Source organism: Python bivittatus, unplaced genomic scaffold (genome assembly GCF_059951505.1).
Source record: "Python bivittatus isolate LINGU-HERP-01145 unplaced genomic scaffold, Pbiv_v1 ctg000210_np1212, whole genome shotgun sequence".
Lineage (NCBI taxonomy): Eukaryota > Metazoa > Chordata > Lepidosauria > Squamata > Pythonidae > Python > Python bivittatus.
In genome coordinates, this window is record NW_028277053.1 from 19,700,883 (window position 1) to 19,728,255 (window position 27,373).

General features: G+C 52.3%; 3 protein-coding genes across 10 annotated transcripts in view; 1 reads left to right on the forward strand and 2 right to left on the reverse strand.

Annotated features, from left to right (window-relative positions):
• The window catches only part of TBC1D4 (TBC1 domain family member 4), a 66,171-nt gene extending 64,782 nt beyond the window's left edge, over positions 1-1,389 (reverse strand). The window contains exon 1 of one of the 5 annotated variants that reach the window (XR_015795923.1): positions 595-1,389. Coding sequence is in view for 4 of the 5 variants with exons in the window: in XM_088139540.1 (XP_087995666.1) it covers positions 595-1,032 (438 nt within the window). In the remaining variant the exon portion in view is untranslated. The remainder of the gene's footprint in view (positions 1-594) is intronic. The other 4 variants (XM_088139540.1, XM_088139539.1, XM_088139542.1 and 1 more) reach the window with 4 other exon arrangements.
• A 3,226-nt stretch (positions 1,390-4,615) lies between these two features.
• Positions 4,616-10,829, reverse strand: COMMD6 (COMM domain containing 6). 2 transcript variants are annotated; one of them, XM_088139547.1, is made up of 4 exons: positions 10,627-10,822; positions 10,439-10,498; positions 8,711-8,863; positions 4,616-5,123 (listed from the first exon to the last, which is right to left on the reverse strand). In XM_088139547.1, exons 1-4 carry the CDS (start codon positions 10,786-10,788, stop codon positions 5,073-5,075), a joined length of 426 nt encoding a protein of 141 aa, XP_087995673.1. In that variant the 5' UTR covers positions 10,789-10,822; the 3' UTR covers positions 4,616-5,072. The 2 variants fall into 2 exon arrangements, with proteins under 2 accessions (XP_087995673.1, XP_087995674.1); XM_088139548.1 differs by lacking the exon at positions 10,439-10,498 and having other exon boundaries at positions 10,627-10,829.
• Positions 10,830-10,907: 78 nt separating this feature from the next.
• On the forward strand, positions 10,908-25,805 carry UCHL3 (ubiquitin C-terminal hydrolase L3). Of its 3 annotated transcripts, XM_088139546.1 has the most exons (10): positions 10,908-11,075; positions 11,162-11,173; positions 11,288-11,416; positions 11,610-11,766; positions 12,020-12,105; positions 13,438-13,485; positions 21,477-21,698; positions 23,150-23,225; positions 25,059-25,117; positions 25,600-25,805. In XM_088139546.1, exons 1-10 carry the CDS (start codon positions 11,034-11,036, stop codon positions 25,681-25,683), a joined length of 915 nt encoding a protein of 304 aa, XP_087995672.1. In that variant the 5' UTR covers positions 10,908-11,033; the 3' UTR covers positions 25,684-25,805. The 3 variants fall into 3 exon arrangements, with proteins under 3 accessions (XP_087995672.1, XP_087995670.1, XP_087995671.1); XM_088139544.1 differs by lacking the exon at positions 21,477-21,698 and having other exon boundaries at positions 10,918-11,075; XM_088139545.1 differs by lacking the exons at positions 11,162-11,173; positions 21,477-21,698 and having other exon boundaries at positions 10,919-11,075.
• The last annotated feature ends 1,568 nt before the right edge of the window (positions 25,806-27,373 follow it).

A 27,373-nucleotide genomic window follows, 5' to 3' on the forward strand; every position in this document is an offset into this window, starting at 1 on the left:
GGGTTGGTCTCCAGGTGAGATTAGCGCCCAAAAGATGCGGTGGAGCTCGAATGGACCGGCCATCCCGCTGCCCTCCTGCGCATCCAGCAGGTAAAGAGGTGGTCGGGGTCTCCTCCTCGCCCAAGCGGAGTCTCCAGGTGACAACACAGACACGTGCAGACAGCCCTGCAGGCAGCAGCCGGAGATGCCGGTTTTGCCCCGTTCCCCTCCAGCCCAGAGGCCCTGGATCTCCCACCGGTCTCGTCCGAGGGCCCACTGGGCCCCACACAGCTTACCACTGGGGGAATCACCCGCGGACTTGGCTAGCACTCCCCCTCCAGCTAGCTAACAGGCCATCCAAGCGCCCCCCGCCCCCCCGATCAGTAGGCCATCCCGGCCAGTCTTCTCACCCCGCCCCCCCACGCCCCCGTTTTGCTAGGCTGCGACCATAAAGCCGGGGAGCCCGGCCCGAGGCAGCCACGGGACCTCGCAGGGCCACTCCTCTCCCCCCGACCTCCCCCACCAGGGAGGGGAAAGGCCCCTCTGCGAAGGGCTGGGGCGCGCTGGAGGACCTCAAGGCGCCCGCGTCTCCGCCCGCCCGCCGCCGCGCCTTGCCTGGTTGGGGTCGGTGGCCCTGAAGACGTGGCAGGCGACCGGGGAGTCGGGGTCGTCGGGCTGCGCCTTGATCAGGTAGGCGAAGTAGGTGAGGTCGTGGCTGTTGTGGATGAAGCGCGAGATGTGCTGCGCCCGGTGCTCGAAGATGAAGACGGCCGGGCCGGGGGCGCCGGCGGCCGAGCAGGGCACGCAGCGCAGGGTGGGCGCGCCCAGCAGCAGCAGCACCTCCCGCGCCGGCGCCGCGCCCGGCTCGGGCTTCTGGCTGCGCCGCCGGACCTCGGCCATCAGCCAGGGCAGCATGGGCAGCGTGGCGCGCCGGTCCAGGCACGAGCAGCCCACGTACCACAGCCGGAAGCGCTTCTCGCCGCCCGCCCGGCCCGGCGCCGCCCCGGCCTCGGGGGCCAGCGGGTGCGGGAAGGGCGCCGCGGGCGACTGCATCGCGGGCTCCTCAGGGCCGCGCGCCGGGCTCCGGCGGGGCGCTGCGCAGGCTCGGGCGGCGGGGCGGCATGCGCGGCGGCGGTTCCGCGTTCCTCCTGGCTGCGCCCCGGGCGCGCGCCGCCTCCGCTGCTGCTCCGCCGCTGCCCCACCGCGCCTCTGCTTGCCCCGCCACGCGGCCAGCGCCGCCCCTCCCGGCCGCCGAGCCAAGCAGGAGGGAGGCGCTGCCCGCTGACGCGCCTCGGAGTCCGCCCGGCCGCCCCGCGCGGTGCACCGCCTCCGGGCGCGGCGCCCAGCCTGGTGGGTGACCGCCCGCGGTGCGGTGCGGTGCGGGGTGATCCTACGCCGCGGGCGTCCCCGAGAGCCTCCCCGCCAGCCCGGGCGCCGAGAGAGCGGCCGGCTCCCTCGCCCTGCCCTGCGCTGCCCTGCCCGGCCAAGAGCTGGGAGCGGGAAAGGGGCCGCCGCGCCCGCCAGCCGCCCTCCCGCTCCTCGCGCCGGTGCCGCTCCGGTTCCGAAGGGGCGCCCGATCCCTGCCCGGGGCGAACCTGGCGGGCAGATTACGCGGGTGAAGCAGCGCCGCTCGGCGCGACCGGTGAACCAGGTTCAGGCTGCGGCGACCGCAAACCTCGTGCCCGCCGGTCAGCCGCCGCAGGACCTGGAAGACCGAGATGTGCCCCGGGGAGGCAGACAAGCGTGCCTGACGCCGCTCGTTCTTGCCCCGCAGGCGTCTTCTTGGCAAGGGCCCGGCGAGGGCCTTCTCCCCTGGCTGCGGCTGGCTCTCCGCAGAAAATGGGTCAAGGAAGCAAGCCAGCCGGGGAGGTGGTAGGCGCGGGAAGGTCGGGCCCGGCCGGGCCAGGCGCCCCGGGTGGGGGCTTTCAAGGCTGCCAGTCTCTTGGGACCCACAGAGCGCAGCCCCTCTTCTCTCAGGCTTCCTACACAGGGCCCTTTCCTGCTCCGTGTAAATGGAGAACCTGCGTACCTTTCCTACCCTCTTGTCACCCTTTATGCCCTGCGAATGACAGTCCACCTCAGCCGGGCGCCTTTAACAAACGTGCAGGCTTTGCAAATGCTTTGGGGCAGCCGCACCTTTGCTGAGGCCGGAGCAGAGCCGGAACACGTTGTGGCAGCGGAGAGCATGTGCCCAGGCTCGCTGGGATCTGTGCCGGCCTGTGCATCCGCCTGGGAAACGGCAAGCAGCTGCGCGCTCCGGAGAGAGTTGCATTGCTGGCAAAGGGGTGGCAGCAGCCACCACCTGGTTCCCTTGCAGGGGTGTCAGGAGCAGGGCCTGCCCGCCGTGTCGTTTCATGTCCGAGCTAGACACCCGAACGCACCGGGCATTGTAGGGTTCAAGCTAAAACACCCTTCTTTGTAAATCAAAGACAGACCTCTTCCCATGTTGGCAGCCTCACCTTTGCCTCTTTAATTTCATTCATGGTTTATCGGTGGTTCCAACAATTCCTCCTCAAATTCTTTATGCCGGGTTTCTCGACTTCAGCAACTTCCGCAGCCAGCACCTGTGGCTGACGAGTTCTGGGAATTGAAGTCCACACTTCTTAAAAGTTACTGAAGTGGAGAAACGCTGCTGCTTTGTGCTCTCAGCCCATCCGGAGGGTCCTTTCCCAAGTTTGTTTTCTGTTATTGCCCCTTTGGCTTCTTGGATAGTTGGAGGTTTACTGAGAATTTGTCTGTGTTGGTCATTCTTTAATAACAGACTCTTCAAATGTGTTCATGGCAGCTTCACTGATGTTAGCCACCCAACGTAATTCTTTTCACAAAGCTCCCAATTCTATAACTTCCTGTCTTGAATGTAAGAGTTTGGTCCCTTTCTTCCGGGGGGGGGGGGGGTTTGCTGAGAGGAACTGGGCCTCCTAAGGGGCACTGGAGCCTGCCGCCCCGGGGCAGGGGCAAGAAAGGAACCACGGCTCAGTCAGCTGCTGGGAATGGGCTGGGGGGCCACCAGGCCTTTGTCTTCAGGCCATGCTTCTCTTCTCAGCTTTGGATGTTAATCATTTGCAGCTTATGAAAGACAAATGAAAGAGGAGAGGAGAGGAGAGGAGAGGACAGGGAGCAGATCTTTTCAGTCAGGCTAAATGTACAAGGACCCGCTTTTGTGTTATAAAACAATATCTAAAGCCATTTTCGTGACTCAGCATCAAGAGCAAGCAGAGTAAAACAATTGAAAACCAGAAGTAAATGTGGGCTAAGCTCTGAGTAAGTGGGTGACAAAATCCTTAGCGTCAGTCCACTCATATCAGCTCTTGGAGAAATAACAGGCTGAACTGCCATCTGAAAGAGGGAAACGCTGGGAACGCTGCTCACCTTCTCTTAACCTCTAGAAAGGATTAGATTATCTTGAAAGGAAAACCTTCGGCTTGAATTAGAAGCTGCAGCTGAGGCTGGTTTGAAAACCAAGGCTCTGAAACTGGTAGCACCCATTGGGGTTCAACAGATTGACAACTGGGAGGCGAAGCCCTGGGTGCTTCCACCTCCCCATCTGAGGCTCCAGATCCTGCTCCCCTTCCCACAGGCCCCTCTCTCAATCTCACTGCCTGTTTCTGCTTTAACCCAGCCGCCTTGTGCTGCCTCCAGTTGCTCTTCTCAAGGACACTGGGGAGAAACTGCCTGCATTTTTACTCCAGAAAATCAGCCTGTAGAATTTTGTATTTAAACGGCAGCAAGCCTGAAAAAGCAGCTGTTGGAGCACTGCTTGGGGGGGGGGGCACCTCAGAAGAGTCTGCCTGCCCATTGCAGCAGCTCAAAACCACAGCCCCCCCCCCCCGGCACTGGGCAGACCCTGCTGTTTCTGCTGCTGGCTGAAATCTTGGCTTCCAGCAGCTTTTTATTTATGGTTTATGAAGAAAACTCGTGACGAGAATAGAGCTTCTGCTTTTCTAAAAACACGCGGACTCTGCACCTTGAAGACTTTTCTTCCTTTGGTAGGACAGCTCAATGGGGAAAGTGAGTCAGCAGCCGAGGCGGCCCCTCATAGGTGCCGCGATCCAAAGAACCTTCCTCTTTCATTTTAACTCACCGGCATTAAAAAAGGCACCGGTGGCCACACTGAGCACCGAGCCTGTTTCGTTCGTTTGTTCCTTTGAGTCAGTGTTGACTCCTGGCAGCTGCCCGGACCAGTCCCTGCCGTTTCCTTGGCAAGATTTCGGAAGCGGCTTGTCCTTGCCTGCTTCTCCTGGGCTGAGAGAGACTGGCCCAAGGTCACCCCGCTGGCTTCGTGCCCAAGGCGAGACGAGGACTCACCCTCTCCCGGTTCCTAGCCTGGGGCCTTCACCACACCACCAAACTGGCTCTCTGCGTTTGGGATTAGGGTATTATGTAGCCTGACAATGGTGGCTTATTCAATAAAGTGGGATCGAACAGACCTTGACTTAGTCTGATAGCCAGGCCAGAGAGTAGCAGTTAAAAAGGTCCTTACCTTCAAGAATCAAGAGGTGGAGAGATCGGAGGAAGCCACCTGAGGACCAGAGTGCACGCATGGAGAATCGCCAGTGCCCCCTGGCACCCCAAATTAAATCTGGGCAGTGTGAAATGCCCAGCCAAGAGTTGGCAGAACAAAGGCAGCAGACAGACATAAAGAGCAGCCCCGCTTTCCATCCTTTTATTAAACAGCTTAATTTTTTTTTTAACAGAAAATAATGGAATGTTGCCTTCCAGAATCCATAGGATTTTCCATTCTGAGTCATGCACGATGCTGCTTTTCCGATACAGTTAGTTATAGATGCAAAGAGAGAGCACTAAAGCCTTAACTGAATGCCTACATTTGACGGACACAATTGGGTTTATTTCTCCTGGGCAGCCTATCTCCGTGGCCTTCTGGGTGGCCGAGATACGTTCCACCTTAATTCTGTGGTGAGACTGGAGGCCCTTTGCTTCACGTGTAGAACTTCAGTCCATACAAGAGAGTTTGCAGCTCTTTGGATGGATAAAGTCATACTGGAAACTGACAAGAAGGCAATGATAAACTTGCATCTGTTTCTGTAACAATAATGCTTTAGGAGGTGAGGTGCAAGGAAAGGCCTATCCGCTGTTCAAAACGTCTCAAGAACACTTGCCATCTCCTTGAATTGGCTGTAGAAGTTCTAAAAGGGAAAACAGAAATAAAGTGGTGCTGAGAGGAAACCAACAAGGGCCGGTTTGGTCACATTCAAAATCTCGTTCAGAAGCAGAGTGAGCTCCAGCACGCCAGACGTGCACACACGGCCAACACACGCCTCCTTTCTTTTCACTAACGCCTCTTTGTGGAACCGGCCAAGGGCTGAGTGATACCTGTGTTGCCAGAACGTTCACTTTTAACTCAAAGCACCTCGCTGCATGTTCCATCACAGCCAGTGCTTTAAGGCTAGCAACAGCCAGTGAAACGTCATCCTATTTAGCTCTGAAAAGCAAAGGGGAACAGATGCATGCTTGCACACAAAAGTTTAGCCCCACCCGCAATTGTATGTTTCAATCAATCCTGAACAGAAAATAGCACAACCCCCGCACAGTACAGTAAGACATCTTATGTGGTTTTTAATGTGTTTTCAATCTGCTATGCATCATTGTATGCCAGCCAGAGACTTCTTGGAGCTGAGCAGCCCTAACAAATCCAAAAAATAAATAGAATAAAAATCTTCCTGCAATTCTGAATGTCTACTTACTATTAATGGGTGGCTCTTTGCAGTTCAGAATAAGAAATCAGTGAATATGGCAGGCCAAATAGTTTGGGCGCTCTTTTACCCGGGACTCAGTAACACCTCCTTTGGCAGTAATAACTGCTTCCAAAAGTTTCCTATAGTTAGCTAAAGGTCTGTCTGGCTTCTGGACATTTTATTTTTTTCTGCTCTTCCTCACAGAACTCTTAGCTCAGAGATACTCAGAGGTCTCCTTGCATGCACTGCATGTCTGAGAACTCCCCCAGATTTTCAGTAATATTCAAGGCCATTCCAAAACCATGATCATTATTATTATAATAATATTCATGGATCACCTGGAGGCTGTTACCTTGTCTCACTGAAATACCCATCCTCTTTTCAGCATCCATTTCTTGATTCGCTTGAGGGACATTAGCTTGAGGTCCAAAAGATAGCTAGATGTGGAGTCCTTGGGGTTCTCTGAGCTTGGTTCTTTTCTTGCAAACGTTTCATTACCCAGCTAGGTAACATCTTCAGTGCTAAAATGGGATGGGGTTTGCTTTCTATTTATATGCTGTGGGCTGCCTTGCCAGTGCTGGTAAGGGTGGGGGGTTTGTTTTGCTCCTCTGGTAGCTAGGTCTATCCCAAAACTTTGTACCACGCAGCAGTGGGGTCATCTTTTCTTCACTTACAGATTAACTGAAACATTTGACCAGTGGTACCTAAATCTTTGCATTTGCAAGGCAGGGAAAGTGAGGCGTGTATAAACCATGGCTAAAGGAGTGGATTTCTGCTTATGCAATGCCCTTTGTCTTCCTCTTTCCCCAGTCCTTGCAGACTCTGGAACAGATGCAAGGAAGAGGAAGTGCTTTTTCCTGGCACAAAGTCCCCTTGGATTTTGCATCTGCTCCACAGTGGGCCCTGTATGTGCTTCCAGCCATGGAGGGAAGAAAACACCATGGAACTCGTCATGCATCTGATCCATATAACAGAGTTTGTGTAGGGGGGTTACACTGTCTTGACTAATGAGAAAATGTATATCCGTTTCAAAGTATTTTACTGGGCACATGGAGAACGCAGTTACAGTGGGGCAAAAAAGTATTTAGTCAGCCACCAGTTGTGCAAGTTCTCCCACTTAAAAAGGTGAGAGAGGCCTGTAATTTTCATCATAGGTATACCTCAACTATGAGAGACAAAATGGGGGAAAAAAATCCAGAAAATCACATTGTTTGATTTTTAAAGAATTTATTTGCAAATCATGGTGGAAAATAAGTATTTGGTCAATATCAAAAGTTCATCTCAATACTTTGTTATATATCCTTTCTTGGCAATGACAGAGGTCAAACGTTTTCTGTAAGTCTTCACAAGGTTTTCACACACTATTGCTGGTATTTTGGCCCATTCCTCCATGCAGATCTCCTCTAGAGCAGTGATGTTTTGGGGCTGTCGCTGGGCAACACGGACTTTCAACTCCCTCCAAAGGTTTTCCATGGGGTTGAGACCTGGAGACTGGCTAGGCCACTCCAGGACCTTGAAATGCTTCTTACGAAGCCACTCCTTAGTTGCCTTGGCGGTATGTTTGGGATCATTGTCATGCTGAAAGACCCAGCCACGTTTCATCTTCAATGCCCTTGCTGATGGAAGGAGGTGTTCACTCAAAATCTCACGATACATGGCCCCATTCATTCTTTCCTTTACACAGATCAGTCGTCCTGGTCCCTTTGCAAAATCTCACAATACATGGCCCCATTCATTCTTTCCTTTACACAGATCAGTCGTCCTGGTCCCTTTGCAGAAAAACAGCCCCAAAGCATGATGTTTCCACCCCCATGCTTCACAGTAGGTATCGTGTTCTTTGGATGCAACTCAGCATTCTCTCTCCTCCAAACAGGAGTTGAGTTTAGACCAAAATGTTCTACTTTGGTTTCATCTGACCATATGACATTCTCCCAATCCTCTTCTGGATCATCCAAATGCTCTCTAGCAAACTTCAGACGGGCCCGGACATGTACTGGCTTAAGCAGGGGGACACGTCTGGCACTGCAGGATTTGAGTCCCTGGCAGCATAGTGTGTTACTGATGGTAGCCTTTGTTACTTTGGTCCCAGCTCTCTGCAGGTCATTCACTAGGTCCCCCCATGTGGTTCTGGGATTTTTGCTCACCGTTCTTGTGATCATTTTGACCCCACGGGGTGAGATCTTGCGTGGAGCCCCAGATCGAGGGAGATTATCAGTGGTCTTGTATGTCTTCCATTTTCTAATTATTGCTCTCACAGTTGATTTCTTCACACCAAGCTGCTTGCCTATTGCAGATTCAGTCTTCCCAGCCTGGTGCAGGTCTACAATTTTGTTTCTGGTGTCCTTCAACAGCTCTTCAGTCTTGGCCATAGTGAAGTTTGGAGTGTGACTGTCTGAGGTTGTGGACAGGTGTCTTTTATACTAATAACAAGGTCAAACAGGTGCCATTACTGCAGGCAACGAGTGGAGGACAGAGGAGCCTCTTAAAGAAGTAGTTACAGGTCTGTGAGAGCCAGACATCTTGCTTGTTTGTAGGTGACCAAATACTTATTTTCCACCATGATTTGCAAATAAATTCTTTAAAAATCAGACAATGTGATTTTCTGGATTTTTCCCCCCATTTTGTCTCTCATAGTTGAGGTATACCTATGATGAAAATTACAGGCCTCTCTCATCTTTTTAAGTGGGAGAACTTGCACAATTGGTGGCTGACTAAATACTTTTTTGCCCCACTGTAGCTAAACAGCTGTCCCAAAACAGCCATGCAGCTGGCAAAAACTATCTGAGTGAGTTCCATTGCCCGATATTCGCACAGCCTCCATTTGCCTCATCCTGAAATCCTTAACAGAGCCTTCGCTTCATTCAAACCACCCAGCACGTTTTGTCACTCTTGGTCCATGGTCTTCTGTTCTGAGGAGGAGCTGCTACAGAATCCAGCTAAGCAAGGCCATTTCCACTACAATGTGATGAACCGCAGCCACGGGGGAACATGTGCCGCTCTTTTTAAAAGGGGAAGAGTCCGGAAGGCCATTTACAAACCTGAAACTGAGGGACCGTCATTTCGAACGTTTTGCACGTGACGCTCCCCGAACCATCGGCAACTTTTAACGCCACCGTAACGCAAGGCGACTTCAAGGATTTACAACTGTCGGCACTAATGGCAATTCCCAGCTTCCACTGAAAATCAATAAGCTGCAAACGAGAAATGAACATTTCAGGCACTTGCTTTGAGTCACCGTCTTCGGAGGAGGGGAGCAACGCACTCAGGCACCTTCGACCCTGAAGCTCCTCCGAGTATTTGGTCCCCGCGCTCTCAGACCCAGCTACTTCACAGGACTGTTGTTCTGGGATGAAATGAAGGGAGACCTTTCCACACCGGCCTCCCTGGGCTCTCGGAAAAACAGCTGGATATAACAATGAACGAACAGCAGCTTCGGTCTTCCAGGAACCCGAGAGACTTTGGCTCACGGGGCCTCTCTAGTACTCGCGGTCTTCCGGCCCCTTGTTCGCAGCAGATCAAGCCTGCCTTTGGATACGGAGGATAATACCTACCGTGTCGAACGTTCACTACTCCCACTGGGCTTCGGACACCGCATCTTCCCGTGGCGATTCCTCTGCTTAAAAAACCCCATGAAGTGGCGGTGCCACTTTTCATTCCACCTGTTGCAATGTGCGCCCGGGGGGGGGGGCACCCATTAAGTTGGACGTCTTCTTTCCGTTGCGCGAAGGGAACGCAACCTAACCCTCCACGCTCCCCGTAGGCACCGGAAAGCGTCCTAGACGCCGCTCGGAGGTTTGTCGGACGGCACCTCCGCGTCCCGTCGATCCAAGAGCTGCGATGCGTAGCTCAGGGCGCCGGAAGGCCCTGCCCTCCCCGTTCCTCCCTTCCCTGCAGGAAGGGCAAAGAAGGGCGGCCCCCTCAGAAGGGCCGCTCTGTTTTCTAAACGGGACGAGGCAAGGCCGCCAGAAGCCGCCTGCTCGCGAGGGTCCCGCCGTGAGCAGGAAGCGCCTGCTGCTTTTCAGCCTCCGACGGGTTCGGCTTCAGGGGAGGCCGAGGGCCCCCGAGGTCTCTCAGCGCCGTTATGCGGCGTCCGGGGTCCAGATCGGGACTCAGCGAAGGCCTCAGCAACTCTCGGGGAGGCCTCTGCGCCCGGCCGGAGCCGTTCCGCTAGGGGGCGGGGGCGGTGGAAGCGGCAGGGCCGCCGTTGCGGGAGAGCGCGGCGGGCAGGGAAGGCGGGCGCCGGCGCCCCTCACCTGCCCGGCCGCCGCCGCCGCCGCGTCCTCCGCCCCGACGAGGGAGCGCCCCCTCGCCCACGCCTGCTGGGCCACCCGGCCGGCGCGGGGCGTCTGGGCAGGAAGCCGAACGTTTTGCGCAGCTCGGCGAGAACTCCTCGGAGCAGGAGAGCCGCTTCTCCGCTGCCTCCCGACCCTAGCACCGCGACGCCTCCGCGGGCGCGCTCGGGGGCCCGTTTCCCCCGGCCCCCGACCCGGCCCCGGCCCGGAGGGCTCAGCGGGCGCGCCCTGCCCCTCAGGCCCGGCCCCTCCACCCGCCCCGCGGGCCCCTCGCGGGGCGGCTGCTCACCGAAGAGCCCGGACAGGGCGCGCGCCGCCCGCCCCAGGCCTGCGCGCCGCCCGCCCCAGGCCGGCTGCGCGGCAGCGCTGCGGGGGGGAGGGAGGGGGGAGGGGGAGAGGAGCGCGAGCGCGGGCGGGGTCGCGGGCCAGCCCCGCCCCCAGCCCCCTCCCCCGTGCCCCGTCCGCCCTGCTCACCTGGCGGAGCGCCGGCGCGTCCAGGCCCGCGGGCTGCCGGCGCCGCGCGGCGCGTTCGCCCTGCAAGGAAAACCCGGTCAGCGGCGGGGGCGAGGCGCGCGGACGCTCGGAAGGTCCCCGCGGGGCGCGCCTCAGCCCCCGGCGGCCGCGAGGGGAGAGGGGGAGGGGGCCCGGGGGCGCGCGCTCACCAGTTCCGCCAGCAGGTCCTGCGGGAGCGCGCCCCGCGCCTCCCCCGCGCCCGCTCGGCCCGCAGCCGGAGGCGCCGGCTCGGGAGCGGCCGCGCCGCCCGCCCGGACAGGGGGCGCGTCGGCCCCGGCTGCGCCCGGCTCCCCCGGCGCTAAGGGCGGCATCGCGGCGGCTGCGCAGCGCAGGCCCCGCCCAGAGGAGGCTGCCCGGGAAGGCGGCGGCGGACAGGCGCCCCTCCCACTCCCGCTCTGCCAGCCCCGCCCCTCGGCCTTGGCGAGCCCACGCGCCCGCGGCCGGGGGAGACGCCGCCTCCCTCCTCCCCCCTCACGCGACTCAGCTTTGGTAGCGGCCGGGGCGGGGCGAGAGCGTCGCGAGCCGGCTGCGCCTGCGCGCGAGGAGCCGGCCCGCCATGGAGGCTCAGCGGTGGCTGCCGCTGGAGGCGAACCCCGAGGTGGGTCTGCGTGGGCCGGGGCGGGGGGCCGAGCGCCGGGGGGCCCGGAGTTACCCTCTCCCCTCCTCTCCTCTCCTCTCTTGCAGGTGACGAACCAGGTGAGCCGCTGCGCCGCGCGCGGGCGCCCCGGGGGCAGAGGGGGCCGGGCCGGGCGGGGGGTGCGCGGCGCCGGCGGCCCCGGCGCGTGGTGAGCCCCGCGTCTCTCCCGGCAGTTCCTGCGGCAGCTGGGCATCCAGCCCAGCTGGCAGTTCGTGGACGTGTACGGGGCGGACCCCGAGCTGCTGGGGCTGGTGCCCAGGCCCGTCTGCGCCCTGCTGCTGCTCTTCCCGGTGACCGAGAAGGTAAGCGGGGCGGCCTCGGCCGGGCGCCGCCGAGGGGGGAGGGCCGCGCCCTTCCTTCCTTCCTTCGGCGCGGCGCCCCGGGGGGCGGGGCGGCCCCCTCGGCGAGCGCCCCTCCTTGCGCGAGGGGGTGCCGTGGAAAGCGGGGCTTGAGGGGGCCCCTTCGCTCCCTCCCTCCCTCTCTCTCCGCCGGCAGTACGAAGCGTTCCGCAGGAAGGAGGAGGCGGCGATCGGCGCCCGGGGCCAGCAGGTGACGCCGGCCGTCTACTTCATGCGGCAGACCATCAGCAACGCCTGCGGCACCATCGGCCTCATTCACGCCGTCGCGAACAACCGGGATAAAATCGACTTCGGTAAACCGCTCGCACCGCTTGGAGGGCCCCGAGCTGCGGTCCGTAGGCCGCGGCTCTCGGGCTGCGCCCTGCTTGCGGAGCTGGCAAGCCGGGCCCTTCCTGAGGCTCCAGAACCGCCTCTCCGGCGTTAGTCCTGCCTGAGGGCCCCTCGCGTGTTTTGCGCCCTGCCCCCGCGGGGAAGAAGCCGCGCGGACAGCCCTGCGCCGCCTCACGAGTAGCAGCCTTTAATCTTGACGCTTTCGATTCGTTTTAGAGGAAGGCTCCTCGCTGAAGAAGTTCCTAGACGATTCGGTGCCCATGAGCCCCGAACAAAGAGCCAGATACCTAGAGTCCTACGAAGTGAGTGGCGACGCGTGTCCGGAGGGGGTCTGTCTTCTCTTGGGATCGTTTATTAGCTGTTGAATAGTTCCCCCCACGGCGACAGCTGTATCGCTACGCTGTTGGTATCGTCAAACTGAACTTACGAAGCGTTGGAATTTCGTAATAAGCCAACGTCTTCCTTATAATTACTTTTAGAATAATTTCAATAATTATGTTATCGACAGAGGAATTTGTACCGTAATAGCATCAAATGAGCCCCAGTGGACCAACTCACACAGAGCACAAAGCCCTCATCTTGGCCTGCGGCCACAAATTCACACATTGCATTAATCCAGGGCCGAAGTAACTTTATGGCTGGCCTGTAATTGGGAAGAAAGGTTCAGGTGGGTAGCTGTTAACTTACAGCCCCGCCAACTGTTGAACGATGTCTCTATTAGAGCGGGGATCAACAAGGGGGCACTCACAGTATGTGTAAAGGTGCTGGTGAAGCTTCACAATTGAATGAAAAAAAGCAGAGTATTTTTTTTTACTGGAACTTCACATGATACCACATCATGCCGTGCCGAGGCAGTCTGTCATAAATGCATAGGCTGAGATGTCCAATAGTTAGAGGAAGACCAATTTACTTTCTTGGGCTGAAAGTTATGGACCCATAATAAGGAGCCACAAAACAGTTTCTAATCCACAGTGGTAGTTCGCTCATACTGCTTATCTAAGGCCCCATTACGTATTAGCTTGATTGTCAGTCGTTACGCCTGGTACACTGTCCAGCGCGGCACCTGATTTGGAATGGAAGCCCAGGACCTGCGGGGAGTTGTGCTCTGTAGCTTGTTTAGGGTGGCTGGCTGAGACGTTTGGATCCCCTGTCAAGGCTTATCTGACAGCAGAGGCGGAGGACCTGCCACAACCTGCTCGCCATGGTTGCTCAATTCCCTTTTTAGAGCTGGCACAGCCCACACAATGAGAAACTCCCTGTCCTGGGTTTGCACAATCTGGCTGGCTAATTGGCTGTTTGTCTTGCGCTGCAAAGAGGCTTCTGTTTCGAGCCCAGAGGGAAGGCCGTGGAAGGCCTGACTCCGAGGCAGCCCCAGCATCCTTTTCCCTGGAGCAGGCCTGGCCCCGCCTGGGCTCGCATTGGTCAGAGGGGACAGTTTGCTCTGGTCACTGAATCCCGGGGCTGCTTTGGGAGACACGCGGCAACGTTTCTGGCACTTAAAACAGCAGAGCTATTCTTGGTTAAGAAACAGCATTTAGCTATTTGGTTATCTGTCAGATGATTGGATGGGTTTTTTATGGCCGTGAATCAGGATACCCGAATGTGCAGACTAATGGTCTGTTTTGGAATTTCAGGCCATCCGTGTGACGCATGAATCCAGCGCTCATGAAGGCCAGACTGAGGTACATGACTTAATTTTTCCCTGAATAAAGCTTTTGATACATGCCTGGTTTTTAGGAAGGTAATTGAGGACGTGCAGTTGCTCTTGGTGTACTGATATCCTGCAGTAATACTGAAAGGAAATGGGCTGGAAGAAACGTTTAGAACAGCACTTGGCTTAATTAAATTTCTTCCCAATACTGTCCCTGAGTTGCACTCATGGTTTGTTTTTTAAAAAGCTGATACGGCACAAGGCCAGGGGCTGCGTAAGGCATTTAAAGAGACTCCTTCGCTTGGCGTAACGAAAACTCTGCCTTTATTTGGGCTTGACTGTGGCCGGTGGACGAGTTGAGTTGCACTTGTGGGGTGGTACTGCCCGAGGAAGGCGAAGCTGCCACGCTGATTCTCCCCTTCGACCGCGGGCAACAGTCCTTGGGCCTCCCCCATGCCCTCCAAGCGGGGGAAGAGAGTTGCTGGGGCAGAGGGCAATGGGCAGAAGTACGGTCAGTCTTTGGCTGGCCAGCCCCTCTGTGCTTGAGATGTAAGCCGGACGCAGAAGCCTCTGCTGCCTGACTACTTCACCTGCATCTGGATGATTTTCCGGGGGTTTCCGGCATGTTCCCTCAAACAAAGGAGGAGTTATTCATGCTGGACGTAACCCTTATGCTGGCAACGTTAACTGTCATTGGCATTAACAGCGCTTCTTGCTTTGAAGCTGGCTTCCTTCTGTGGCTGCTCTTTAGCTCTGACTCTGCTTTGCATTGCAATTAAATTAAGCAACAGCATTTAATACTAGAAGGCTGTCAGCCATCCTTGGTTCAGAGCTAACGTAGACATTCCTCAACATTTTTTTCTAATTGCATCTAAAATTAAACCATACAGCTGTGCTAAGTATTTGGAAGAGATGTATTTCAGTATCCCATTATTTGTAGGTCTTATGTGACTGCCTCAGAGCTGCCGGCACAGCTATTTTACTTCATTTTTCTCCTGGCAAAGTGGCTGGATAAGTTGGCGGTTCTTGTGCGTGCAGGCAGAAGAACTTGGGAATTTGCTTTTGAAGCAGCTGTGTGAAACTTGCCAGAACACAGCTGCTTCAACTTTTCGAAAGCAGGGCTTTGTTGGTGCTCCCTTGCATTGCAAATAAGACTGTTTTCATAAAAGCAAGGCAGGTCTGACCAGCACGTGTAGTTCTGCTGCCAGTTTGTGCACTGACCTGTTCCAAGAGATCGACTGGTCGTTCGTGTATGGTCAAGGAGCTGCTACTCTTACTTAGAGCTTGTGGCGTACCTTGGAAGACACAATGATCTCAAATGCAGTGTCTGAAAGAAGAGCAAAGGTTGATTGAAGAACCAATGAGTGTGGAGCGGGATAGTCCTGTGAAACAGACGGTTTTAAAAATCGTCTTAAACTTTTTTTGTGGTTCTGTAATTTATTGGCTGAGCAGCAACATAAAGGAGCAAAAACTTTTGAAGTTTGTTAATATCCTGGGAATGTTTAGAGCATCATTCTGGGTTGTTTGAGAATATTTTTTCCTCCTGTTATAAAACTTTTTCCCTTAGTCAGCTGCTTTTTAAAAAAGTTACAACCTTTCATCAGTAAAATCTGGTCAGACTAATACAGACCAACATCAGGGCTAATTCTGAGAAAGAAATGTACCCTGGTTGTGTTTGCTTCCTTTATGCTATTTTTTTTTTAAATCAAGTGATTTAAAAATGCTGTTGCTTGAGTGCTCAAGAATCGAGGTCTTTGGCAACTTCCTAAAATGGAAAGTGGGTCTTTTTCAAAGAGTTTCTGGAACAAGACTTACTGAGAAGAAAGGGTTGGGTTACAAGAATTCCAGCATCTGAGCTATTTCCTATCTAAAACCAATATCTCTCCAACGTATATTAGAGTAGATAATTGTTTGTTTTCTTTTTAACTGCCTTTCTGCAAACTGGAAAAATTGTGAATCTTTTCACTGATAACAAAGCAGGATGCAGGGGACTCTTTATCGGTTTTGGAAAGAGCCGTTGCATCTGCAGCAAAGCCCCTGATTGTTCAAAGGACAAAGAATAATCCAAAATGCCACATTCATGTCATCCCAAAGCCCCGCTTTTTGAAATTCAGAGGATGCTACATTACACAAGAATGTTTCTGAAGGGAATGAAATAGCGCGTGATAATTAAATAAGAGGTATGCTACTAATGGGTTTTCTCTCCACCATGGGTCACCTAGAGAACCGGGGGTGTCTGCCAAGTGTGGTCAAAAAAGTCAAGACAATGGTTGTGGTAGTGGGATTGAAGCTCTGCCATTTGTTATAGCCAGTGCACATTAAAAATGGGTGGCGCTTCAGTCACACGTGAGTTGCGCTTGCTTTTCTCAAGGACTCTTTCCTTGAGGTCAAGGATGGGGTATCCTGGGTGAGTGACATTTGTCCCCCAGCGCTGGAATAACACCTGTCTGAGTGGGATCCCTTCGTTGTTTTGAATAGCACTGGCTGGTATGTGCCGTCTGCAGTGTAGCGGGCACATCGCACATCTCGGGCAACATAGACTACCATGCAGATGACCAAGTAGCTGTTTCTAGTGCTGAGGCTTTATTCATGTCTGAGCCTTTTAGAGTCCTGGCGCACAGACACAGAACTTCCTCCCTGAAGGATAGGACCATGTGTGCTGCGTGCAAGGATAATGGCATCGTATTCAGTAGGGAAGAAAAGTCTGGGCTGGGGCCTGTCAGCTCTTGCGTTTGGAACTATAGAAATTGGAACTTGATTTCAGGACTTTGCAATAGGTGTCCATGGGTACGTCTTGTAAATTTCTCCTTTGCAAACTAGCTAGACCTGGGGTAGGATAGGATGGGATAGGGAGAGTTGAGTTGAGTTGAGTTGAGTTGAGTTTCACTGGGGAAGCAAGGCTAGCCCTCTCTGGATTTCACTGAGACTTGTTCTTCAGTGGTTTAATGATAGGGATTAAATTTAGAAATGTGGCCACATTTGTTAACGATAGATTGTTAACTGTGGTTAAGCCAAATTGGGTCTTCCGAGCTCAGAAATATAGAACAAGGTTATTTTATCTATTTATTAGATTTCTATTCTCCTTTACTCCAGGAGGGAAAAGTGGTGTGTATCTCCCTTCATCTTATTGCTGCAGATAATAGGCTTGCGAGGTAGGCTGGGCCCAGAGCGAGTGGCCCGGAATCTCCCAGAGAGCCTCCGTGGCTGAGGATGGGCTTAGCATCTACACCATGCTGGCTGATGACCAGTGCTTTTTTGGAAAAGGCAAGTATAAACTGATCCACAGCGTGGATTATACGTACACGGATGTGCATATCTTTATGCGTATATATGCGCACACATACCCCTAGAATATTTTTCTGTGGCATGTAAATGAATAGCGAAGGCCTTTGAATGCTAGAATTCGGGCTGGATCCTCGTCATTTGGGGATCGGTGGGCAGTCAAAGAGCTGCTTCTTGAAAGGCTGACAGAGGGCCCCACCCCCACCCCCACCGCTGGAGGGCTTGTCCAGCAAGGAAGCTTGGCATTGGCGGGCCGCCCTTTTTCACTGAACTTTTTTTTTGTAATTGCAGACCCCTCCCCAAAAGCTACAGGCTTTTTTGCTGATACAGAACCAGGATGTTATTTTTCAGTCTCAAACAATCCTCTCCTAAGAAGAGAAAGCAGCAGCTTTATTTTATTTTGGAAGAACAAACAAGAGTTAGTTTATTTATTTTAGTTTTGTTACAATGAGCGTCACACTGTCCAGTGCAGAGTTATGAAGGGGCTTCCCTGAGTGAGGGGCTAAAACTCCAGAGGCAAAACGGACCCCCCCAGAGACCAAGGGAAGGGGGGCCAGTTGCTGGCCCTGAACACGCAGGAGGGGGGATCTGAGGGCTTCCAAGGGCCCCCCTGTTGCTGCCCCTCTGACCTAGGGGTCAGGGCTAAAACGGTGGGTGCAGCTCAGAGCTGGAGTTTGTGGCGTTTCCTGTTTTAGTCTCTGGGCCTGCTCCATAGTTGAGGAGTTGGTGGCTCACCTGCCTGGTAAAAAGGAATGACATCGAAAGGACATAATAAAACAGCTGCTAAGCTAGGTATCAAACTATGAAGCCCCAAGGAAATTAGATTGGAAAGGGTCTCCTGGAGAAGATGGATCGGAACTGAATTTTTTTCTGTAAAGTTCTCTGAGAAAACAAGGGCTTGGTGTTAATTCCCATCACAAAAAATGGTCCTTTATGTACAGCAATGCATATAATTCTGCGAACAATGGATTCATGTAATGTTAAACGGTCTTTTCACAATACAAGCATACCGTATATAGATATTCACAAGTACTGGAGCTGGCCAAGCCATTCCGAACCATCTGGGCTGTTTCAAGCTCAAAATGCTTTCCAAACTGATTGAATCAACCTCTTTTGCCCTTGAGACAGAAACATTTGTGTACCTTTTATTCCCCCCTGCTCCCCCCACACCTGTACACCATGTTCCCTGTATAGTGTGCCCGTAAAAGCCAGTGTGGCAAGGTGGTTGCAATGTTGGACTGGCCCTAGGGAGGCCCAGGGTCAAGTCCACCCTCAGGACCCAGGTTGCTCCCTGGATGACTTTGGGCCAGTCCCTCTCTGAGCCCGGCCTACCTCATACAGTGGTGGTTGTGTGGAAAAATGGGACGTAGGGGCTCCTGTGAGCTCCTGAACTAAAAGCAGGATGCAAATTTAACTAAGTAAAGAAATAAAATGATCAGATTACAAAGATGGCAGAGTTGAAGCTGTGCAACTTAAATAGTGTATGTCCTGATCTAGTTCTGATGAAATTGATTTAGAAGAATCTTGTCTTAGTGAAGAAAATTGGTAGAAGTGAAGCAAAATAACACCCATCTTTATGAGCTTGTAGTAAAAGCAGCCCAAAGTTATGCCAGTTACAAAGATGCTACTTGTCCCGAGTGTAAATAGACACACAACCTTCAGTTTATATTCAGATTTGCACACACACGTTCATTATTTGACTGAACTATTATTGTATACGTCATGGTAAATGAAACAGGCTTCTCATGGCCCTAATAATCAGTCCGAATCAGTCCACGGTAGGATGAAGGCCTCTTTATTAAAGGTCGTGGACTATAATCTAACAAGCTGGTCCAGTCTAGGGGTGAGAGAGAGAGACCGGCCCATCGTCCCCAGGGGTATTCCCTGGCTGAGGGGGGACCAGAGCCCCGGTCTCCCCCCTCCTAGTCCAGCACCTTCACCACTGCCACACTGCTCACTTGTATGGGTGAGTGTGTGTGTGTGGAGGCTGTATTTTATTATAAATCTTGTTTATGCATCACCTAGGTACAAAGTGAGGTTGGGGAACCAAGTGCTCCCTTGCCATTAAACCTCCCCTGAGTTTTCTTTGTATGACCAATACCTGAAAAAAAAGTTTGCCTGCCAGAAAGAAAGGGAACTTGCTGGAATTAGGGAGCTGTTAGAAAGTACGTGGCTCCATTCAGCCGAGATGGAGGAGAAGCCTTATTGTGTGAGCTGATTAAGGGAGGCTGTCTTTCAGTTTTATAACGGACCTGCCTGTTTGATTTCTCTTTCCTCGCACGTCGTGTTTTATGGCTGCCCTTTATCTCTTGTGCTCTCGCTGGTTTCCCGAGTCCTGTTTTTCAAAGCAAAGTTCACCTGCTGGAAAAGCCATTTCCTGTCTCAGCGCCAAGCCGAGTCCTCATCCAGAAAAGGCAAACTGGATGGTGCCTTTGGGCAAACAATGGCTGGACGAGGAAAAAACAGGCGACAGGCAGCCAAGGTCCCCCTCCTGCCAGATGAGGGACGCAGAGCTTTGCCCAGCGTCGGCCTCTCCACTCGCAGGAGGCCGAGCAGCCAGGTGGGCCTCAGGGTGCCCTTCTGGTGCCCTCAGGCTGATCGGAAAGTATTCTCTGCTTCTGGAAAGGTTTGCAAGCAGCGGACCCCAGGGAAGGCCTCAGAGGCCCATGGGGCTCCAGTAGGCGTCGCGCAGGCTGGGGCAGCAACAGACACGCCGCCTCTTCCCACAGCACGGTGTGCCAGAGTTCGGAGGTGACCCTGGCTTTGCAAAGAGCCACCAGGATTGTCCAGTCGTACCTCAGATGCGGAGGGGGGCTACAGATGGCCCCATTGCCACCCTCCTGCCCGCAGCCAATGGTTCCAGCGCATGCTTGGATTGGAGGGCTCTCGGCCCAGAAGAGGAAGCTGAGGTGGCTAAGGGGCTATCTCCTTCCCCCTTGCGGCTGTTTTGCACCCCCTGAATGCGAAGCACATGACTTGGTGTGAGGGAGAGGGTCAGAAATTGCGCTAAGCAGGAAATCCATGCAGGAAATCGGGCCCACTCAGAGATTGGGAGAGATGCTCCGATGCCCGTTCCAGATTTCTGTACCAACAGCAAAGATGCTGGTCAGAGCTGGGATCTGTCTGGGGGCTTTCCCAGAACTTCCTTAAGCCTGAGAATTGGTGTTTCACTGAAAAGGGTGGGATTTCTACCCATCTTTCTGCCCTTTTTCTAGCTGCTTCCTTGTAAGTACTTCACGCCTAGAACCCCATTTCCAGGCAGCCAAAAATGGTACGTCCCAGAGAAAGAACCTCCTCGGTTCAGCTGTCCGCTGGCTTTTAATTAGACATCTGTTACATCGGACACACACTTTTTACGACAAGGGCACTCTGCTGGATTTCACACCTGCTTGCTTTTTGGTGGGGGGGATTGCGACAGTGTCTTTCTCCCATCTCATGGCGGAAGAGGGCTGAACCTTTTGTGATAGCCCCCAGAAATTCAAGTTGTTTTTTTTTCAAGATTTTTTTATCCTGTTTTTCTTATTTTTATAAATAACTCAAGGCGACGAATATACCTAATACTCCTTCCTCCTCCTCCTCCTCCTCTTTTCCCCACAACAACAACCCTGTGAGGTGAGTTGGGCTGAGAGAGAGCGACTGGCCCAAAGTCACCCAACTGGCTTTCATTTTTGCTGAACAGTTACAGGAGCCTTCACTTTCTGAAATAATTAATCTTGATTGAGCACCGCAGTTAAAGCAGAACAGTTCTTTGGTATCAGGAATGCTCTTCACAGGCCTGTCAACTGGCAGTGCACATTCCTGTTGCGGGGCATGGGCTTTTCTTAACCACAGCTTAAGAGTTTGCTCTCCCTTAATCCTCATGTCTACCGGTGTGGGTTCTCCTTGTGTGCGTTCTGCTGATTCAGTGGCTTCTGGAACAGCTCCTTGGGGCAGCTTAGAGTGCGATGACTTGGCCTGAAGAGCTCCATCAACCTTGATGGCTGGACTCCTTGCCTGACCTGACCACCCTGTCTTTGATCTCCTTCATTCCCCCCTGAGCCATTGCCCATTCTCCTGACCTGGCCTCCGCAGGAGACCTTGGAAGAAGCAAGGAGATCCCCTCTCTTCTTGCTAGTGAGCAGAGTTCTCACAAGATAGGAGAGAAGAGACAACAATTCCCCCTTTTCCTTTCGGCTGGAAATGTTTGTATTCTTGGTGGGGTTCCTGGGACCTTTGCCAACAGCTGCCAGAGGTGCAGGAAGCTTTCCATCCCCTGTGGCCGCCTTGGCCTTGTGGTGCTGTTTGGGAAACAGCAGAGAGGAAAAGGATCAAGGGGTGGCCCTGCTGGCAGTGGCTTCTCCGAGGGCCCCCTAGAGATCTGGGCCCTCTATCCCTGGTTGCTTTCTGCTGCCCTGGGGGGGGCCTTTTGACCCCTTTGCTGCTTGGAGGGAGCACGAGGAGGGCCAGAGGCAAGCCCTGAAGCCTGTTGTTCAGCATTGGTGGGTGGTGGGACGGCTGACTGTCTTCTGTACCCCAAAAGGAGTGGGAGGAAGGTCCATTATACTCTTCCTTGGAAAGATGAGAGAGGGCTCTGTGTAGTTCATAAAATTAATTTTGACAGATTGCCTATAAACATCTGTCCTCAGAAAAAGTAGATTCTTTGAGGTATAAAATACAGCAGGTTGAGGGCCACTGAATTGGGCTACATCACTGAGCTAAAACCATACCTGTAAAGTGTGTCTTTTTTCAATATTTATGTAGTCATCGCCACGCTTGTCATCCTCCTCAATCCAGCCTGAGTTTAGCCACTGCAAAATGACGGCCTCGCCCTTGCGTCGCTCTGCCTCCTTGACCCTGATCCGATGCAATCCCGTAGCCTGTGCAAAAGCCACCAGCCCTGTAGAGGAGGCCGCAAGCGCTCCCGTCTGCCTACAGCATTGGCGGCCCACAGTCCCTTTATCATCTCTTGGGGCCCCTCCGGCCGTAAGTCTGGTTTCTCTTCCATCTTTGCTCAGGGCAATGCTGTGGCCGCCCCTCCCTCCCCAGCCCAGGAAATCTCTCCTCCTCTCAGCTTCCTTCTTGTTCTTTGGAGGGTCCAGCAAACCCAGATCTGTGCTGCTTTGCCATCTTCAGACCTCCACAGAAGCCGCCAGTGAGAAATTCAAACGGTGACAAGGCAGCGTGGAATGACAGCTGCCCTGCCTTCCTTGGATTTCTTTTCCCTCCCCCAGTTGGTGCTTTTTTGGCCTGCGGACTTTCAATGCTATGCCACTTGGTTTCCTGAGCTCTTGCTTCTCCGGGCTCCGTGGCGGTCTCCTTTCCATCTGTTCTTCGTCTGAGGTCTTTCGGGAGCGATGCACAAGGTGACTTCGGAATTCTGGACTGTCCTTGGCATTCTGATGCTCTGAATGCCAGCCTTCTTCTCTGTCAGTCATGATAAGCATTGTTTCCTCGGCTTGTTTTTTTCTGTTCAAGCAGTTGGGAAGAAGTCTTTCGCTCTAACGGAATTGTTTAATATTTTATGCTTCCTGTGTTCTCATGATCTAGGCAGTCAGGATTTCCACCCAGGCCACGCCGGTATGAAAAGTTCCAGGAATGTTGGTTGGGCTTCTGTGCAGAGTAAACACATGGGGAATGATGGAGGGTAGACAGATCATTTGAGAGGAAAGAATGAAGATATGGAAAACCATTCATTCATTCATTCATTCATTCATTCATTCATTCATTCATTCATTTTTATTTTATATGTTATTTTGGGCTGCAGCTCCCTGCTAGCACCAGGGTGACTGAACTGCCACAGTACACTTGTTCCAATAGACTTCATAAACCACATCACCAATTCCGTGTTTCTTGTGTGTGTGCTGCAGAGTACATAAAATTGGACAACAGAGGCCTCTTCTCGGGATGTTTCATGTCTTCAGGTTTGGGGGCCTGGAGTTGGATTGTGGTCATTTATCAATCGTGTGCAAGACAAGATGACTGAAACTTGGTTATATGGAAAAGACCCTTTGTCTCTTGGTTTCCATACATGTTTATTTACTAAGGTTTGCAAATAGCCTCATTCTATTCTAGGTGGCTTCCAATACAGTGAAATAATACAGGACAGCAAAAATGAAAACTAGTGCAGGTAGAAAAAGCACATCACCTGATAATGAAATTACAGTTTCTATCATCAACATAAATGCACTGGATACCGTCTCCCCAAACCAGCATCTATTCCCCAAAGGCCACTTGGAAAACATGGTTTTCATGGGTCACCGAAACTTCAGTAGGAAGGGAACGATCCCGACTCGGGAGGAGCTTACTGTGCCAAAACTTGGATCCAGATTTTTCTGAGGTTGAAATGAGTTTCTGAGTGTGATTAATTTCTTTTCCGAGTCCATAGGCAAGCATTCTGCTAATAAATTGTATAAATCTTATACTCTTTCTTGCAGGCACCAAGTATAGATGAGAAAGTAGATCTTCATTTCATCGCTTTAGTGAATGTTGATGGCATTCTTTATGAACTAGGTAAGAACAACTGGTTCAAATACTATCTACAGTCCGCGCTGTCTGCCTTCAGTAGTATTAATTCAAATGTTCACTTTGTCAGTGGAGAAGCAGTGATGCAAGATGGTTCAATAATTTGACTGCTTTTACATTTTCAACAGAACTTTTGACATTTTTGTCCATTATATTCCTCATTTGAGAACCACAGGTATAGACTTTGATCATAATAACTTTAAAAAGGAGGAATGGATAAACCGGCAAAAATGTTGAATTCAGAAGGTTTTTCTGATGATTGTATCTAGGTGTCTTTATTTAATTTCTTCACGCTTTGGATGGTGGTTTCTCCAAGGACCTGAAAAGTAATCCAGCCGCTTCTCATCGGCCCAGTGCCCCCTTTCCAGTAACAAGGCCCCATGACTGAGAAAGGCCGGAGGGAGGGAGGGGGATGTTCACTCAGGTTGAGGCTCTGGTGAGAATATGGAGGGTCAAAGATCCTGCCAGAGGATGTCTCTCTCCCGGGTAGACACGGCCACCGGGTCACTGTTATCTGTGAGAATTTCAGAGAAGCTGTTGGAAGGATTTCTAAAGCGAGTTAACTTTCCTCAACACCCAGCTGTGAAAATGATAGTTACCCTAAAGTGAGAAAGGAGAGCGTTGGGAAGGGAGAGGGAGTTGCCCCCTTTTCCTGCGTCCATGTAGTTCAGTTTCAAGGAAGCCTTCAAGCGCGTGCGGTTCTGGGAACGGGAGGTGGGCCATTCAGATCCGGCCCTGCTGAGGAAAGCCTCTGCAGCACCGGGGCTAACAGGAGCCTGGAGAGATGCTCCAGCTTACCAGCTCATGCTGCTTAAGCCTTCCGATCCGGGACGTGGAGCCACCCAAATAAGGAAACACGACCGCAGAAGAAACCCTAAAAGCCTCCTGCTCTAGGCCTGTCCAGATGATGGGCTGGTTCTTGGTCCCCGGGGGGGCTGTGTTAACAGAGAAGCTCCAGCCGTGCCCTAGAAAACGGGCGGTTTGCGATTACGGGTGGCGTGTTCAAATGCCGTTTCCCAGAATAGACTGGGAATGAAATCAAGCGCGCGGTTTGCGAAATGGAGGTGGGTCTGTTGGGCGGAACCAGGAATCTGTTGCTTGTTGGATAGTCCCTCCTCCAGAGGTTAGCCATGCCAGCGAAATATGCATTTGTGGCATTTTAATCTAGTTTCAGATTTATCCGTGACAGAAGTATAAAAGGCGTTGCCCAACTAAGTGATTCACGTGAACTGGAAATGGAGACAGTCTGGCTTGACATAATCAGTGCTTTTGCAGTGGCAGAACTAGAAAACTGGCTTCATATCCTTGGCCGCTAAATTAAGTTGGGCTGGAAAAAGAGATGCCGTGAAGGATCCGTTCCCGTGATCCAGTTACGGCCCAGCCCACCTCTGGATTTCTCACAAGGGAAGGATGGGGCCCCTTTGCCTTTGGAAGGAAACAAGCGCCCACCGCTGGCCCGAAGTACAGGGTTACCTGTGCCTGAAGATACTTTCATCTGGACTTTTCAGGCATTCACCCGATAGGATGCCCAAGAAATTCCAGCGGTTCAGAATCACTACAATTGGAATACACATAAAGATAAGGAAGAATTAGAAGAATATCTCACTTTGTAAACTTGGGTGTTCTGTATCAGTGGTGGGCTTAGAGATGGCCGGGTGTACTTTTCTAATTCCTGCACTTGGATTAAAGAGTGAGAGTAATTGGTGGATGGCTCAGGACGGATAGGAGGCAGTGGTGGGAGCTGAGGAGGCAGAGTCCCCTTCCCACGTGACGCGCTCTGGGCAAGTCCCAGTGAAACACGACTTTCCTACATTCCAACAGATGGACGCAAGCCTTTCCCGATAAACCACGGGCAGTCGAACATCGACACATTTTTAGAGGTAGGAATTTTTAGCAATTTGCGGCTCACCGTATTACCTATTAGAATACCTGGAACTGCTATTCTAGAAAGATACATCTAAATATGTACACAACGCTTCCAATTTAAAGCATTGTTAATTTTTTAAAATGAATAGATTCTTTGCTGTCTTCCAGAAAAGCATTTAGGGAGATGCAAACACATTTGAAGTTCAGTACAGTAATGGAACTGTTTAGTACACAGTAGCCTATCTGTGACTACTGTTGAGCTTACAAATTCATGAATCGCTGCAAAATCTGTTTTCAAAGACATTTATAGTGAATCATGAATTCCGTTACGCTCTTTTAGTAAATCATATGTAACGAAATGCTATTCAGCAGAGCCCCATATAAAAAGCATCAGACTATTTAAACAAGGCAACCTAAAATAGACCTGGTGCCAGTTAAAGTTGTTGTGTATGCAGAGAAGATGGTACACGGTTATCTTTTTGTGTGTTCTGTCTAGGATGCTGTAGAAGTATGCAAGAAATTCATGGAACGTGATCCAGATGAACTGAGATTCAATGCAATTGCTTTAGCGGCAGCTTAAATCACTCTTACAGAAAAGGAAACAGCATCTAACGTACTGTAACAAAATTATGTTTTCACCACAAATCAGCAATGATCAAATTTTGGTAACATTGATGTGGATTAAATTTCAGATTATCCGTTGCTTCTTGTGACCTTTTGTCCGTGTTTACGTGATCAAAAGTTACAGTGAGCAGCAGTTAACACCAGATACGCCGTTGGCTCATCGGAAGCGGGGCGCCCTGTGCACGACCACCCAAGGAGGCAACCCAGCTCAACTAACTGACCACCAATTAATGCTAAGGAGGCTAGCGTTAGCCCGCTGTTGATCCTGATCTTGTCTGGGGTTCCTTGTCTGTCGCAAGAGAGGGGGGAAAAGACTACTGCAAAATAGAACTGACAGAAATGCAAAGTAAGGAAGTAATAAAAATAACATTCTGAAATGGATATAGAGCAGCAACTTAGGTTTTAGAGAACAAATTAAATGGAATAATATTCAGCCTTTTACTCATGTTGCTAAGCAGCCAGTCCAGAGGTGGTGGGGGGAGAGATTCTTCAGCCCAGAGTCCGACCAAGCTGAGCCGTTCGGTTAGCCCCCCTCCAGGCTCAAGGAGTCCACCGTTCCTCCTAAACGTGCCAGGTTTTCAGTGTGTAATTCACCATCACTTTCACTAACGTCTTCAGTTTCTCTTAAGGAATACTGCAGTTTCAGGAATGTGTGAATTACTCAGGGACTGAGAGTCCAGAAAAAGAAAGGAGGGGTCCCTTCCTAAAAGGGAAACCGGGCACTTGGCTCGGCATCACGTGGTCACTCCGCAGGTCTTCGGGTCTCTTCTGGCCACTGTGAAACAAGGGGGGAGGGGCTGCCCCAGAAAGCAGGCCTGGGGGCCAGGCTCGCCCTCCTAGTTCAGCCTGTCCGGGAGGAAGCTGAAAGCAGCTCCCTGGGTGGCCCGAGGCCCTGCTGGATTGCAGGCAGCTGAACTGAGGGCACCGGAGCCGTGCTGCAAGGGGAAGTGGCGTACTCCGGGGTTCAGGAAGGCTGAGCTAAGCGAGCTGGTTATGCTCTGTTAAAGCAAACCGTGGCTTAATGCGGCGGGCAAGCCCAGTTACTGACTTCATAATTCAGCCGTTCTGCGGTGGAAACACTGCTCGTGAAACGAGTTCCTCGTAACGTGGATGTGGCTGCTTGCATGTTCCTCCTCCCTCCCTCGTTCATAACCTCCACGCCACCTCTTCTGTCTGCTGGGGGAGAAGAAAGGGAACTCATTCCCAACCAGCCTGTGCAATGCTCAGAACTATGTTTATGGTCTGGTACTATTGAGAATTGTAATGCACGAAGCATAGAGGGTAAGCTTCCCTTAACGTTTGATCGCGCTGCTGATGGTAATACAGGAGTGTTTGAAGGTAGAGTTTACCAGATCACAGGAAAGCATTTTGCAAAATGCTTTTTGTTCTCTGCAAGTTTTTTAAACAAGACTTGCAAAAATCTGACTGTAATAAAGAGAACCGTGCAAGATCAAATGCACTTTGTTAAACGGGAGCAGAAAAGTCTGATACAAGCCAGTGTGTTGGAGTCCCTACAGCTTTTTTCCCTGACGGGCGTCTTAAACAATAACTCCCATTATTTGGCCACCATGCTTTGTGGATTATGGGAGCTGTAATCCAGTCCATCTGGAGACTGGCTGGTCTAAATTAGCACTTTGGGCTCGCAG

What these genes read in the sequence shown, in the direction of transcription:
- COMMD6 (XM_088139547.1), bottom strand. Translation starts at nt 10,788, where the DNA reads ATGCCGCCCTTAGCGCCGGGGGAGCCGGGCGCAGCCGGGGCCGACGCG. An exon ending in AGGACCTGCTGGCGGAACTG is followed by an intron (nt 10,499 to 10,626) that starts GTGAGCGCGCGC and finishes TTTTCCTTGCAG; the next exon opens with GGCGAACGCGCCGCGCGGCG. An exon ending in ACGCGCCGGCGCTCCGCCAG is followed by an intron (nt 8,864 to 10,438) that starts GTGAGCAGGGCG and finishes TCTCGTTTGCAG; the next exon opens with CTTATTGATTTTCAGTGGAA.
- UCHL3 (XM_088139546.1), top strand. Translation starts at nt 11,034, where the DNA reads ATGGAGGCTCAGCGGTGGCTGCCGCTGGAGGCGAACCCCGAG. An exon ending in CCGGGATAAAATCGACTTCG is followed by an intron (nt 11,767 to 12,019) that starts GTAAACCGCTCG and finishes GATTCGTTTTAG; the next exon opens with AGGAAGGCTCCTCGCTGAAG. An exon ending in TGGCATTCTTTATGAACTAG is followed by an intron (nt 23,226 to 25,058) that starts GTAAGAACAACT and finishes ACATTCCAACAG; the next exon opens with ATGGACGCAAGCCTTTCCCG.